The following is a 14,107-nucleotide window of genomic DNA, read 5'->3' on the forward strand; positions in this document are numbered from 1 at the left end:
TCATTTGTTGCTTTCATTTTATTCCAGAGGGGGCAGAGGGGGCCTGGTCGTGCTCCCAGGCCTGTGAGGTCACTGCCCCCTTCACTTGCAGTTGTCTGGGGGCTCCATCTGTGGAGGCCTCAGTCCTCTGCAGGGTTCTCTGGATGGCCAGGCCACAGTTGTTCGGGTTCTTCGGGGCTCATTCTAAACCCTACTGAACTTATGGCTTCTAGAAGTGACCTGCCTCCCTACTCACTTGGAATCTGCTGTCTTTGCTCTCCTGGGAGCTCCCCAAGTAGAGAGCCTTGGGGTTACAGAGTATCAGGGTGAGACTCCTAGACTTGGAGGGAGCACGTCAGTGGGATCCTCTAGCCCGAGACAGTGGTGCGTAAGAGATGTTGCCCCTTTGAGAGTCTGGGGGAGGCTGAGGGCCTTCTCATGCGTGGAGCACCGTCCATCATCTTTAGAGCGCTCGTGAATCCACAAGAGCACTTCTCTTGACTCCTGATTTTTTTTTTTTTTTTTTTTTTTTGCGGTACACGGGCCTCTCACTGTTGTGGCCTCTCCCGCTGCGGAGCACAGGCTCCAGACGCGCAGGCTCAGCGGCCATTGCTCACGGGCCCAGCCGCTCCGCGGCATGTGGGATCTTCCCGGACAGGAGCACGAACCCGAGTCCCCTGCATCGGCAGGCGGACTCTCAACCACTGCGCCACCAGGGAAGCCCTTGACTCCTGATTTTGAACTTCTGCTCTAAGCGAATGACAACAGCATGCAATAACAAGAACGGCAACAGTGGTCTTTTATGTATTTATTCGGAAAGGATGTATCAGGTCCTCCTGGCACTGGGGAGATAGTGAACAAAAGAGACCGAGTCTGTGTCCAGCTTGTGTATCACAGGGGTAGGAAGGCAGTAAGCCGTGAGCAGATGTATCGTGTGTGAAATGGTCCGTGCTGTGGAGGGAGATAAAGCTGGTGAAGGACACGGGTAACGTGGAGCGGGGGTCGGGTTTGCTAAGGTACGTGGAGTCGTAGAGAGCGCCTCCCCGATGAGGCGATATTCGGGCGGAACCAGGAGGAGAAGGGGTCAGGGTGGTGGTAGACCCGCTAGGCCCTCATAGGCAGTCTAGGGCTTTGTCTTTTACTCCGGGTAAGGTTGGAAACGGCCAGAGGGTTTTGAGCAGCGGAGTCACGTGATCTGACTTATGCTTTAAAGCAGGGATTGGCAAACTGTGTCCTGTGGACCAGGCTCGCTGTGGGTTTTTGTAAAGTTTTATGGGAGCACGGCCCCCTGCATTCATTTGCGCGTTGTCTGTGATGGCCTTTGCGCTGTGATGCAGGGTTGAGTAGTTGTGGTGGAGACCCCGGGGCTTGCAGTCTCAAATATTCGTTATTTGGCTTTTGAAGAAAAGTAGGCAGGCCTCTGCTTTAAAGGATCACTTTTTTAAAAAAGATAATTTTATTTATTTATTCAATTATTTATTTAATTTTGGCTGCGCTTTGGGTCTTCGTTGCTGCGTGTGGGCTTGCTCTAGTAGCAGCGAGCAGGGGCAGCTCTTCGTTGCAGTGCACGGGCTTCTCATTGCGGTGGCTTCTCTTGCTGCGGAGCACAGGCTCGAGGCGTGTGGGCTTCAGTAGCTGTGGCACGCGGACTCAGTAGTTGTAGCGCATGGGCTTTGTTGCTCCACGGCATGTGGGATCTTCCAGGTCCAGGGCTCGAACCTGTGTCGCCTGCATTGGCAGGCGGATTCTTAACCACTGAGCCACCAGGGAAGTCCTAAAGGATCACTTTTAATGTGAACCATGGGAAGGATGTCATACCCTGAGGTGGAAGGATTGAGGAGAGCCAGGCTCGGAGGGCCTCAGGGGTCTGGTTTGGAACTCTTGAGATGCCTGTTGGAGGAGAGGTCTGGGCCCAGGTCAGCATGTTGCGGTATTTGAAGCTCTGAGGCTTGGAGACAAAGGAGGTAGGTCTGGGAACCGAGCCTGGGCCTGAGAAGGAACAGCCAGTGGGGTGGGCGGCCCAGGGAGCATGGCCTCCCGAAGCCGAGTGGGGAGCAGATTAGCTATGTCGGATATGCTAGTGAGACAAGTAGGTCAAGGACTGGGGCTTGGCCTTGGGATTGAGCGTTGGGGGAGTCCTTTGGGGACCTTGAAGGGCACTGTTTCCATGGAGCGGGCAGGGCTACTGGCGTGGGTTCCGGAGAGAATGGAGGAGAGAAATTGGATACAAGAATAGGCAACTCGGCGGGGTGGGGGGGGGTGCCATAGAGGGGTGGAGAGGAGCAGGGCAGTCGGCGGCCACGGTGGCCATGAATCTCGAGGGATTCCGTGAATCGGGACGGTGGGTGTCTGCAGGAAGGCGGGTGTCGTCAGTGGTGTAGTCTCACAGCATGAGCTGTGAAGCCGGAGTTTTTAGGGAAGAGAGAGAATGGTCTGGAAGTGTCCTTGAAGAGCAGAGGTGCTCACACATTTCCAGGCCCATAGTACAAGGGAGAGGAGCATCCACTCCTGGGGAGGTTGCAGGAGAAGCAGTGTCTGCTGAGGAAGGGTTGGAGACAGGGGTGGACGGTTGCGTCCGAGCGGGGGGTTTTCAGAGCGGTTCAGGCCTGGGAGGTGACCGGGGGCCTCGGCCTGCCCGTGGTGGTAAAATAAAATGAGTGCCCGTTACTGACTGAGCCCCGCTGTCCGCTTTACGTACGTACGATCTTGTCGAATCTCCTGACAGTCCCCTGAGGCAGGGACGCTAATTATTCCCGTTTGATCGTTGAGGCAGCAGTTTCAGAGATAAAGGGACTTGGCTACGGTCACACTGTTGCCGACATCCCAACCCGGATTGGAACCAGCCTGCCTGATTTCAGAGCCTTTACTTTTCCTCTGCTGTTTCTGGGAGCCTAGTATATGATACCGTGCGTATGGCTTTTACGATGAGCCGCGTAGCCAGAGGTATTTTCTGTTTAATCTTAGGTTCTCTTTTGGGTTTACCACAGTTGAGGTTTTAAGATAAGTTGGGCTTTGGTAGGATTGCTCTTCCCTCCCTCCTTCCTTTCCCAGCGTCCTTCATCCATCCATCTACCCATCCAGGCACCCATTCACTCATGCAGTGAATGTTCCCCGAGCGCCTGCTGTGTTCCTGGCCTCACGCACAGGGTGTAGGGGGGAGAGAGGAAGAAGATGCAGTCTCCGCCTTCTGAGGGCTCCCTGTCTCCTGGGGCGGCGACCGCGGCGAAGGTGGCTGAGCCGCACAGGGGCCCTGGCACCTTGCCCAGGGCTTGCCATTTGTGCTTAACAATGTTTTGATTTCTTGCTGAGACCCTGGGGTGCCTCAGCCAGGGGCTACTTCTGCAGCTGCCTGGAAGGCCCCGGAGGCCCCTCTTCTTGGGAAAAGCGGGCATGAGTCTATAGAATTCATTTTCTCACTCATGGTTTTAGAAGAGCCTGGACTTAAACCGTTTCAGACAAGCTGCAGTATATTTATGCTTTTTATGTCCTGTTATGGCAGCTCGATAGATTAATTTTATCTTATGAATTGCATTTTGCCTCCCCAGTGTTTTTATTTTCCCTGTTGTATCTTTGTGTTCTTCTTAGTTGCTTGGCTAAGTTTCAGGCCTGTGGTTTTATCTGGTTTTCTTTCTCTTCGTGGATGCCTGTAGCCCAGCCCCTCGTGGGAGCAGCCTACCAGGACCAGGACAGCCTGGGAGAGCAAGAAGGACTCAAAGCCACGCTGTGTGTCTGGAGAGACAAGGAAAGGGACAGGGATCAGCAGGCCAGCTGCGAGACCGGTCAGCATTCCCCCCCTGGCCTCTTGAACAGCTACTTTGTGTCGGGCACCATTTGGGGTGTTTTATACAAAAATTATTACTAAGCCCTGCAACAGCCATCCTAGGGCGTGGTCACTGTTCCCATGTAACACTTGAGGAGGCTGAGGGTTTTGAGAGTCAAGGTATAGTAGGGTGTCGGAGCTTATAGTCCGTTTGTCTGACACTTTTCTGCCAGGCAGCGGGCTGGGCTCTGGTGGTTCAGCCTCAGAGGACTCAGGGCCTGCCCTCAGGGGCCTCGCCCTCAGCCAGCCGTCCTCAGCATCCCTGCAGTGCTGGCTGTTGTTAGGTGTGCACGGTTGGCCTCCCGCTGCCCGGGGGTGGGGTGGACGAGGGGCAAGCCTGAGCTGACACCTGGTTTGGGGGTTTGTCACGTGGGTCAGAGACATGGGCAAGGCCCCAGGCAAGCTGTATCCTTCTTAGAATTATGAAGTATCACAGGCATACAAATAAGCACAAAGAATAATAACAATATTCATGATCCCAGTCAACCACGAACAGATGCTTAACATTTTTTCTTTTACCTTAGATTCTTTTTTCCCCTCTTAATTTAAAAAAAAAAAAAATCACCATTAAGGTGGCCCTGATTCACTCTGTAAGACATCATTGTCTTCAGGATCCTAAATTTGTCATGGGGTGGCTGTGGGGAAAGACAGTCTCTGGGGGAATACTGAGCTGTGGGCCCTGTTCCCAATGGCGTAAGCTTCCCAAGGCCTGCAGTCAGTACACCGAATGCGTGGTCACAGGCCTCCGCGTGTGCTGGGCTTTGAGGAGGAAGCCGCTCCCCCAGACAATCAAGTGCCCTTAGCTGAATTGTGGGAAGGTCCCCAGCGGCCCTGTTTCCTGTATGTAAATGAATGGCCCTGGGGACAGCTTCTGATTCCTCGTTCGTGGTTAGTCGGTTACTAGAGGCTTCTCCACTGACTGGCAGCTTCCCGTTTCCTCTCAAATCCCCATCATCAGTGACCTTTTTTCCTTCTTCTTACTGTGCTTTTGCCTCCTCCTGAATTTCCTCCCTTTATTTTTTTTTATTTATTTTTTAATTTTTTGCGGTACGCGGGCCTTTCACTGTTGTGGCCTCTCCCACTGCGGAGCACAGGCTCCGGACTTTCAGGCCCAGCGGCCATGGCTCACGGGCCCAGCCTCTCCGCAGCATGTGGAATCTTCCAGGACCAGGGCACGAACCCGCGTCCCCTGCATCGGCAGGCGGACTCTCAACCACTGCGCCACCAGGGAAGCCCGATTTCCTCCCTTTAACTGTTGCCCAGCTGATGCCTCATCCTTCTGGTCTCTGCTTAAGCGTCACTTTCCAGGGAAGGCCTTCCTGAACATTCCCATCAGCCCGCCACGTCTTGGTCTCGTAGCGACTTTGCTCAGCGACTGCCCTCCACGAGGCTGGTACTGCCTGTGCTGGCTTCACTGCTGGCTCTTCCTCAGTAGCTCCTGGACAGAAACTGGAGAAATGGATGAAGGGGGCGCCACAGTCATTACTGGCCTTCACATCAAGGGTTGAGGACTGTCTTTCCTTGTTATGCCCCCCCTGAGATGGGGACCCCAGTTGCAGGAGGGATATATCAGGAGGCAGTATTCAGATGGTTGGACCACCAGGCTTGGGCAGCTGCTTACTTGCCCTGAACCTTGGGCAAGTTCTTATCTCTAAACCTCAATTTCCTCTTTTGTAAAATGGGGTTATGAGTGATGCCTCACAGGGTCGTTGTGACGATCAAGTGGACAGCATAGGTGAGGAGCTGGGTGCCTGGACCAGGTCCCAGCACATAGCTATGTGTCCTGACGCCTTGATACCCCTGCAGGTTCACACTGTACACTACGGCTTATAATCCTCCATCTCTCACACTCTCTATGCAGTGATTTTTTTAATGAAAAAGTCCTCCTTTGGACCTTTATTGAGGGCTGTGGAGTGGAGAATGCAAAGCCGCATCGCCATGCTGATGTGAGCTGTGAGACTTGCCATATACTGGCCTGGGAGCCTAGGAGTCAGATCCTTGCCCCTGCAAAGTCACAAATTGCTGTTGGTTAGGGACACTTCTCAAGTCAAAATTACGAGTGTCAAGTGTCTGAGTGTGTTTAAGGAGCAGAGTTTAAAGTGGAGGTCTAAGTGTGGACGTGAGGATGAACCTCCCATTCACGATGAGGGGGTGTGTGTGTGTGTGTGTGTGTGTGCGCGCGCGCATGCATGTGTGTGTGTCTAAACAGTCTGTGTCACAAAAGGACACGTGTACAGGGCTTACATTTGTCTTTGCCTCATGATTACTTAACGAAAGTCATCAAAACTGATCTTTATTCCCATGCGTGAACATCACTTCTTGCCATGAAATTCCATTATCGTGAGGTTGTTATAGCAAAGATATTTCCTTATCTTGGAGTGTGATTCACTGGAAAAAAGCCTTGTTGAGATTTCTCCCTCTGTGTCTCTTACACTCGTTCGGCCAGCAGGACTTACTGGGTACCTTCTCTGCTCCAGGTCCCATGCCAGACACTGGAGAAGCAGGTGAATGATGTGGTCTCCACCCTAAAGGACCTCAAGAGATGAGTTTTTCTAACAAATTTTGTGCACTAAAAATGCTCTATCAGGAGTGCTTCCTTGAGGTCCCGTGGCAGCAGCTTTCTAAAATGAAAAAGTGTATTTTATGGTATTTGCATCATGAGCAGAGAGACAAGAATGGGCTTAAAGCCACGAGGAGCAGCCGCAGAACCCAGAAATTGGAATGTACAGCCTGACAAGGGTTTGTACGTGCCTTTCCTTCTGAGAGGTCTCCTAGGTCAACTCATCCAACCCACCTTGCTGCCCTGGCAGTGTTTCCCCAAGTCCACAAGCCTTTGTTCGCGAGCCTCCTGTGATAGGCATCCTCTTCCATCTTTGAACACCTTCAGGGAAGCAAAGGATATGCGTATTAGTTGGTCTCCTTGGCTGCTGTGTGCCAGACACTGTTAGCCTTTTTGCGGGTATTGTCCCATTTGATCCTGAAAACAAAACAGAAGCCTTAGGCTTCGCGGTAATTGATGTTCTCTCCATTTTGCAAATAAAGCTCCTGAGGCTCAGAGAGGCTAAGTCACTTGCCTAAGGTCACGCAGCTAGTAAGCGGCAGAGCCAGAGCTTGAAACCAGATCCATTGGATTTCAGAGATGGGTTTTTCTACTATATTCTGCTGCTTCTTAAGTATTCAAACCACTCCTTGTATCGAGCTGAGCTTTCCCTGGACAGCAGGCATTGTGGTATGTGGTTAAGGATAGAAGCGCTAGACTCAGGCCCGACCTTGAAACCTCACAACAAGCACATAAGACATCTCTTTGGGGAAACTGAGGCTCTGGGCAGTGAGTTACTTGCCTAACGCTGTGCAGCCAGCAAGTAGCAAAGCTGGGTATGCGCCCTCTTCTCTTTGGCTTCAAAGCTGCGTATTCTTTCTGCAGTACCATTCTGCCTCCCACAGGAGTTCGGCCACACACCTGGGGATTTAAACTAGCTGTAAGGAGATGTTTCCTGGTAGGATTGTGAGTCAGTGGAACAGCCTGCTACAGGGGACATCATGGCATCCCCGGAAACACGTCGATGTGGAAATGAGAGGACGACTGTCATCTGCTGTGGATTTTAGAATTACTGGGTTTTGATGTTCCTTCACTCATTCCCCAGTATTTTTTCAGCCCTTCATTTACACCAGGTCTGGGCTGGGTACTGAACAAGGCACTGAGAATGTGAAGATGTAAGGCCAGTCCCTGCTGGGAAGGAACTTGCAGTCCAGGGAGGGAGAGAGGAACCCAAGTAACTAAGTGCTGTGTAAATAAATGAATAAGCCAATTGCCAGTCATATGCTAGCACCGAGCACATGGTACGTCTGTCTCGGGTGTTGTGTATGAGGCACTGTGGAAGCACAGAGGGGAGTGACTGTGCTCCAGACTGTCTCCATCTCCAGCAGTGGAGATGGAGACACCGACATAAATGTGTTTTGATTTTCAGACTCCGAAATTTACCAGCCTGATGACCTTGCCATCTTTCCACCATGCGAAGAGAATCCTTCTGAAGACTTTCCAGATTCCACTTCCGTAGCTACATACTTGAGTCCTAAGAGTCAGTTTTCTGCTAAAGTCAGTGTGGTTGAGACCGATCAGCTGGAGAACAGCGATACCTCAAATGATGAAGAAACCTTAAAACGGAAAATCTGTGACTTGGAAACCGAGCTCGAGGTCTACCGGAACTTCATAATGCAGCTTCAAAAGCACTCCCAGTTCAGTGAGGCCATCATCACAGTTTTGTGTGGGAGAGAAGGGGCCCAGGACGGCTTGAACAAGTCCAAGGGCAGTACCGACGAAGAAGAAATGACCTTTTCAAGTTTGCACCAAGTACGTTATGTGAAACACATGAAAATCCTCCACCCGCTGGCCCCAGAGATGATTGACAGCAGGGCGCTGGAGAGTCTCAGACTGCAGCTGGTGGACCAGGAATATGAGCTGCAGAAGGAGCAGAATTTGAACATGGAACTTTCCGGTGAAATCCATAACCTGCAGAATAAGTTCAGAGATCTCTCACCCTCAAGGTACGTCCCACCTGTCTTCTCCCACGTTTAAGCCTGCAGTTCCCCAACTTGCCACTAGATGGGCGCCCCCGAGCTAAAAGGGAACGCTGCCCTGTGATGGGGGTCCGGCGTGTGCTGGGGAAGGCTTGAAGGCACGGTTAAGGCAGCTACGCCTGCGGGGAAGTGACATGTGAGGCCACAAGGCACAGTGACTGTGCACATACTAGTCTGTGTCTTCTGAAACTGGCCAAGCAGGTTTTGCCCTCCTCAGGTTGGGGACTCGGGGTTAAAGGTTTTATACCAGTCACCTGGTGAGTTATAGTAAGTTTGCTGAATGGCAGTGTTTACCCCTGACCCTGTTAATGGCTTTTACTGTGCTGACAGGGGGGTGGTGAGGTGGAGGGGTTCGGCGTGGAGAGGGCGGTGCTGAAACTGATGTCCTAGGCAGGGTGGGAGGAAAGTAAATACTGGCCACATCTTTACCCTTCAAGGTCATCTTGGAGAAATAAGCCTTTGTTGAAAGAGAAGAATCCTCAGGCCACGAAGATTCGTTTTACGGGCATAGATATATACAGTTTTGCTTCACGAAATTCGACAAACATGGGATCATTTGTAAAGCTGACCTTCACTGGACACTAATTTGAGACAAACACATTGTTTTGAATTGTCAGGAGCCAGAGTGCATGTTTCAAGACCTCCCAGACCGTGTGGTTGAAGGCAGCTGGTATTTAGTGAGAGGCAGTTGGGTCAGACCCCTGGTTAGGCATTTTTCTTACTTAACCCTCACAGTCACCTGAGAACAAGGTGTTCTTTTTTTTTTTTTTTTTTGCGGTACGCGGGCCTCTCACTGCTGTGGCCTCTCCCGTTGTGGAGCACAGGCTCCAGACGCGCAGGCTCAGCGGCCATGGCTCACGGGCCCAGCCGCTCCGCAGCATGTGGGATCTTCCCGGACCAGGGCACGAACCCGTGTCCCCTGCATCGGCAGGCGGACTCTCAACCACTGTGCCACCAGGGAAGCCCAGAATGAGGTGTTCTTAAACTGTGTGTTTGTAGGTGAGGAAACGGGGCCCCAGAGAGGCTGCCGTGACTGAGAAGGTGGCCTGGGAGGGTTCGCAGAGCCAGCTGGTCCGGTCCACGGTACCCTGTGCTGATGCTTGGGCTCTTTCTCGTCCATTAAACCGGCCCCACCTGCAGTGCTGCTGTCACGTGATCTCTCTGTGCTTACGTGGGGTTGAAGGTGGTCGCCAATCATTGTTTCAGGGAACAGGGAACACGGCGAACGGAAGGGTCAGGGTCTCTGGCAAGCCACTCTGTGGCCAGCTTCCTGCGCCCACAGTTGGTAAGGAAGACAGAGCCACGCTTTCCTGAACTTGCGTTTTTCTCACTGCCGACTAATACTTGTGGGCTCACATAGGGAAGGACGGATGTGGCATCAGGAGGCGGTGTTGTATGGACAGAGTTGGGCTTTTTTTTTTTTTAACACCTTTATTGGAGTATAATTGCTTTACAGTGTTGTGTTAGTCGCTGCTGTATAACAAAGTGAATCAGCTGTACGTATACATATATCCCCGTATCCCCACCCTCTTGCGTCTCCCTCCCACCCTCCCTATCCCACCCCTCTAGGTGGTCACAAAGCACCGAGCTGATCTCCCTGTGCTATGCGGCTGCTTCCCACTAGCTATCTGTTTTACATTTGGTAGTGTATATATGTCCATGCCACTCTCTCACTTCGTCCCAGCTTACCCTTGCCCCTCCCCGTGTCCTCAGGTCCATCCTCTACGTCTGCGTCTTTATTCCTGTCCTGCCCCTAGGTTCGTGAGAACCATTTTTTTTTTTTAGATTCCATATATATGTGTTAGCATACGGTATTTGATTTTCTCTTTCTGACTTACTTCACTCTGTATGACAGACTCTAGGTCCATCCCCCTCACTGCAGATAACAGAGTTGGGCTTTGAAGGCAGAGCTGTGTTTGAGTGAGATGTCTTCACTGTTTAGCCAACCTGCCATGTCCAAGAGTCCGTTTCCTCTCCTGTAAACGGGGTGTTCATACAGTTGTTGCGAGATTGAGAGGAACAGATAACTTATAAGAAAAACACTTGATTCAGTGGCTGACAGGTCGTAGACCCTCCGTAAATGGGAGTTAGGATTATGATTATCCTCTGACCTTTCACGTGAGAGGAGAGGGTCCTGTTTTTGTTTTCCTGCCTTACAGTTTCTTTTCTGTCCTTTGTGAGAATTTGTGCTGGGTCCCCTGACCCTTGGAGCACTCGTTTCTACAATTCGGACTAGTATTTTTGAAGAGTGAGTGGAAACTAATTGTTCTCCTGAGTCCTTGCCAATCTGTACTTTAATTGGGGGCTTCGTAAGGTTAAAAATATTGCGGAGCAACCTTCGTTCCAGCATTTGTTGGCTGTTTTGAAATCGAAGGAGGAGTGACCTTGTACAGTTGCAATTTTTCTAAAAGTATAGATACTTGCATAGCTGCAGGCTTTTCAAAATTGTGCTCTGTCATTTCTCCAATTAGTGTTAAAGTCGTGGAAATTCAATTCTAAAACGGTCCAAGCATTTTCTTTTCCCTCCTTTTATCAGATATGATTCGTTAGTTCAGGCCCAAGCCAGGGAGCTCTCCCTTCAACGACAGCAGATTAAGGACAGCCACGGCATCTGTGTCGTTTATCGTCGGCACATGAACGCCATGATCAAGGCCTTTGAGGAGCTGCTGCAGGCCAGCGACGTGGGTTGCCGTGTGGCCGAGGGTTTCCAGGAGCAGCTGAGTCAGTGTGCGGAGCTGCTGAGGCAGTTGGAAAATCTGTTTCTCAAGGGTAAGTGGGGCGAGGGACTGCGGGTCTTAAGACCCATCAGGAATTGATCCAGGACTTCTTGGAGGGCCCCAGGAGGAACGGACTCCTTGGCCTCTCCTTCCGCCCCTCTGCCCTGATGAGATGATGGCAGAGCCCCAGTGGCCGCTGCTTCCTCCTGGTGGCCACTTCCGCGTGGTTGGCAGTCTGCAGTGTTCCAAACCTGGGGTCCAGTGGAGGGGCCTCGGGGGCCAGGCTGGTGAGGCGTGGCCACGTGGTTGCCAGTTCCTCCAAATTTTCAAGAGAAGATGGAAACCGGGGTTTGGCAGGTAAAGCCTTGTGGATTTTAAATGTTGGCAGCAACAAACAAAACAAACAAACAAGAAAACCCAAACTTTCATTGGTTAACAGCATATTCAAGGGTCAGAGGTGGTCAGAGAAAGGATGAAAGAAAACCTTTGCTGCATGCTAGGTACTTGAATAGATGTTATCGCATTACAATTAAAAAATAATAATTTGCATTTTTTTGAGATCTCAACAGAGATCTCCCTTATACCTTCATCCAGCTTCATCCATTTTGCCATGTTTGCTCTCTCATTCTCTTTTTCTCTCTAGATAGACACACACATACATATGCGCGCGCGCGCACACACACACACACACACACACACACACACACACATTACTGATAATCTTTCCCAACCCTCTGAGAGTGGTTGCGGTTGCTCCTTCTCCCTTGGGGAATCTCGTCCTCCCTTGGCTCCTAAGAGGACACTGTTCGGAGTCAGTACTCCCGCCCACCCCACTGGCTGCCCCTTTGAAGCCCTGCCATCAGCGCCGGTTCCAGATCTGAGCGGGTTTCCCCCTCCCTGCCGCCACGGCTCCAGCTGGCTGCCGTCACCTCGCCTGGGTGGTTGCAGTCCTCTCCTCTGGCCTCTGTGCTTCCACCCTTGTCCCACAGCGGTCCGTTTTCACTGTAGCCAGAGTGGCCTTTACAAAGTGTAAGTCAGGTCATGACCGCTCTCTGCTCAGCATCAAAGCCTTTCCTTTGTGAGTCATGAGGGTCAAGTTAAATCATGGACGTGAGACCTTGGCAGAGTGCGTGGCTCGGTGCATGGCCCTGGAGTCCTGAGTGCTTACTCGCATCTGTACTTGTGAGCCTGGGGGCTTCATCCTCAGAACAACTTGACTTATGTGAGGAACTTGGCCTTAACAGAGGGAGGTCAGTTGCTCAAAGTCACAACTGACATGGCAGAACCTGGATTTGACCTCAGTCTTCGTGCCTTCATACATCCACACAGATGGGTCACGAGGGTCCACGTGTGTTCAGTGTGATGCCAAGATAGAACGTGGGGGTAGTTTGGCCTTCTGGGCTCAGGGAATGTTTTTCCTCCATTTTTAAGAAGGGCCCAGCCGCTTAGGTGCGTCGCAGGCTGATTTTCTAGTACCAGCTCCCGGGACCTCTGACACAGGAGCACTTGACTTTTTCCAGCTTTACGAAATCTACTTTTATTCTGGCTAAGGTTTCCCAAATAAGCTAGTTTCCATTTTATTATTGGAGGGATAAGTGGGTCCTCAAGAGAGAGCTGTGTCTTCCCGGCCCGAGGCATTTTCCATCTGTCTCTTTTCTTCCTACAGGCCCTCCACCTGGGAGTGGGAGGCTGAGAGAGACTGCCTCTGGCACCAGATGCCCTCCCTCCCTCATCCACCCGCCTCCCCTTGATTTATTTTTTAGTTATTTACCTTGACAGACCCAAGGAGATCTCACTTCTTGTTTCCTATGGGTCTGGAAGCAGAAGCATTTCGGGCTTAGCAGACAACACAAACACAGAACTTAATTCTCTTCTACAAAAGGCATAAAAGTCTCAGGAGCCTCACTACAGCAGCTCTTTTTCTTAGAGAATAAAATGTAACAGAGGTGGGTCTTTCTGGGATGCCATCTGAAGAGTCTGGCTCCTGAATTATGAAATGAGCTTACCATAAAGTAATTTTATATTTGAGGTAGTTGCGTAGCATGAGTTCTTAAAAAATTGAAATGTAGCCCTTTTTTTTTTTTATTAATACAAAACGGTACATGTTTATTGTGGGATAGCAGATGAGCGAATACTCCCATAATTTTATCATTTATACAGCAAAACATGAACACCCTGGAGTGTATACTCTCCAGACCTTTTTTATACATATGTGTATTTTTGGTGGAAGTAGGACGCTTTGCAACCTCTCCCTTCGTTCAATTATAGATAATAAATGTTAATCTACGTTGTAGGTTTTAGTGGCTGCAGCGCATTCTTTTGTATGAATGTACCATAATTAACCATTCCCCATTAGATGGATATTTAGTTCGTTTCCAGTTTGGGACTATGATAAAGGACAGTGGATTGGAATCTTTGTGCACATCCTTGCTATTTCTTTAATGATTTTTTTTTTTTTTTTTGCGGTACGCGGGCCTCTCACCGCTGTGGCCCCTCCCGCTGCGGAGCACAGGCTCCGGACACGCAGGCTCAGCGGCCACGGCTCACGGGCCCAGCCACTCCGCGGCATGTGGGATCTTCCCGGACCGGGGCATGAACCCGTGTCCCCTGCATCAGCAGGCGGACTCTCAACCACTGCGCCACCAGGGAAGCCCTCTTTAATGATATTTAATTGGTAGAACCCAAGAAGTAGGATGGTAGTGTGCTTTCTTAATGCTGGTAAGGATTAGAGCTGGGATTCTTGCCTCTCTCCATAGGCTGGGGAGTTCACTAGGGGTCTGGAGCCCTGCTCCAGATTTTGTGAGTGTTGGTGTTTTTCTGGGGTGATAGTCTATAAATTTTAGATTCTCAAAGTGGGTTGAGACCCCAAATAGATCAAGGACTGGTGTTGCAGTCCCAGGTTTTCCACCATATCCTTGACCGTGGTACCTCCTGAGAGCAGTAGCATGAATCAGAATCAGGAAGGCTGTGTTTTTGTCTTCAGGTTTTTTTTTTTTGCGGTATGCGGGCCTCT

General features: G+C 50.9%; 1 protein-coding gene across 2 annotated transcripts in view; it reads left to right on the forward strand.

Annotated features, from left to right (window-relative positions):
- The window catches only part of CDK5RAP2 (CDK5 regulatory subunit associated protein 2), a 180,829-nt gene that overhangs the window by 132,012 nt on the left and 34,710 nt on the right, over positions 1-14,107 (forward strand). For both annotated transcript variants that reach the window (XM_060014248.1, XM_060014249.1), the window contains 3 exons: positions 3,630-3,758; positions 7,768-8,344; positions 10,914-11,146. In XM_060014248.1, coding sequence (XP_059870231.1) covers positions 3,630-3,758; positions 7,768-8,344; positions 10,914-11,146 — 939 coding nt within the window. The remainder of the gene's footprint in view (positions 1-3,629; positions 3,759-7,767; positions 8,345-10,913; positions 11,147-14,107) is intronic.

The sequence above is a fragment of the Delphinus delphis genome, chromosome 6, assembly GCF_949987515.2.
Source record: "Delphinus delphis chromosome 6, mDelDel1.2, whole genome shotgun sequence".
In the NCBI taxonomy this organism is placed as follows: domain Eukaryota; kingdom Metazoa; phylum Chordata; class Mammalia; order Artiodactyla; family Delphinidae; genus Delphinus; species Delphinus delphis.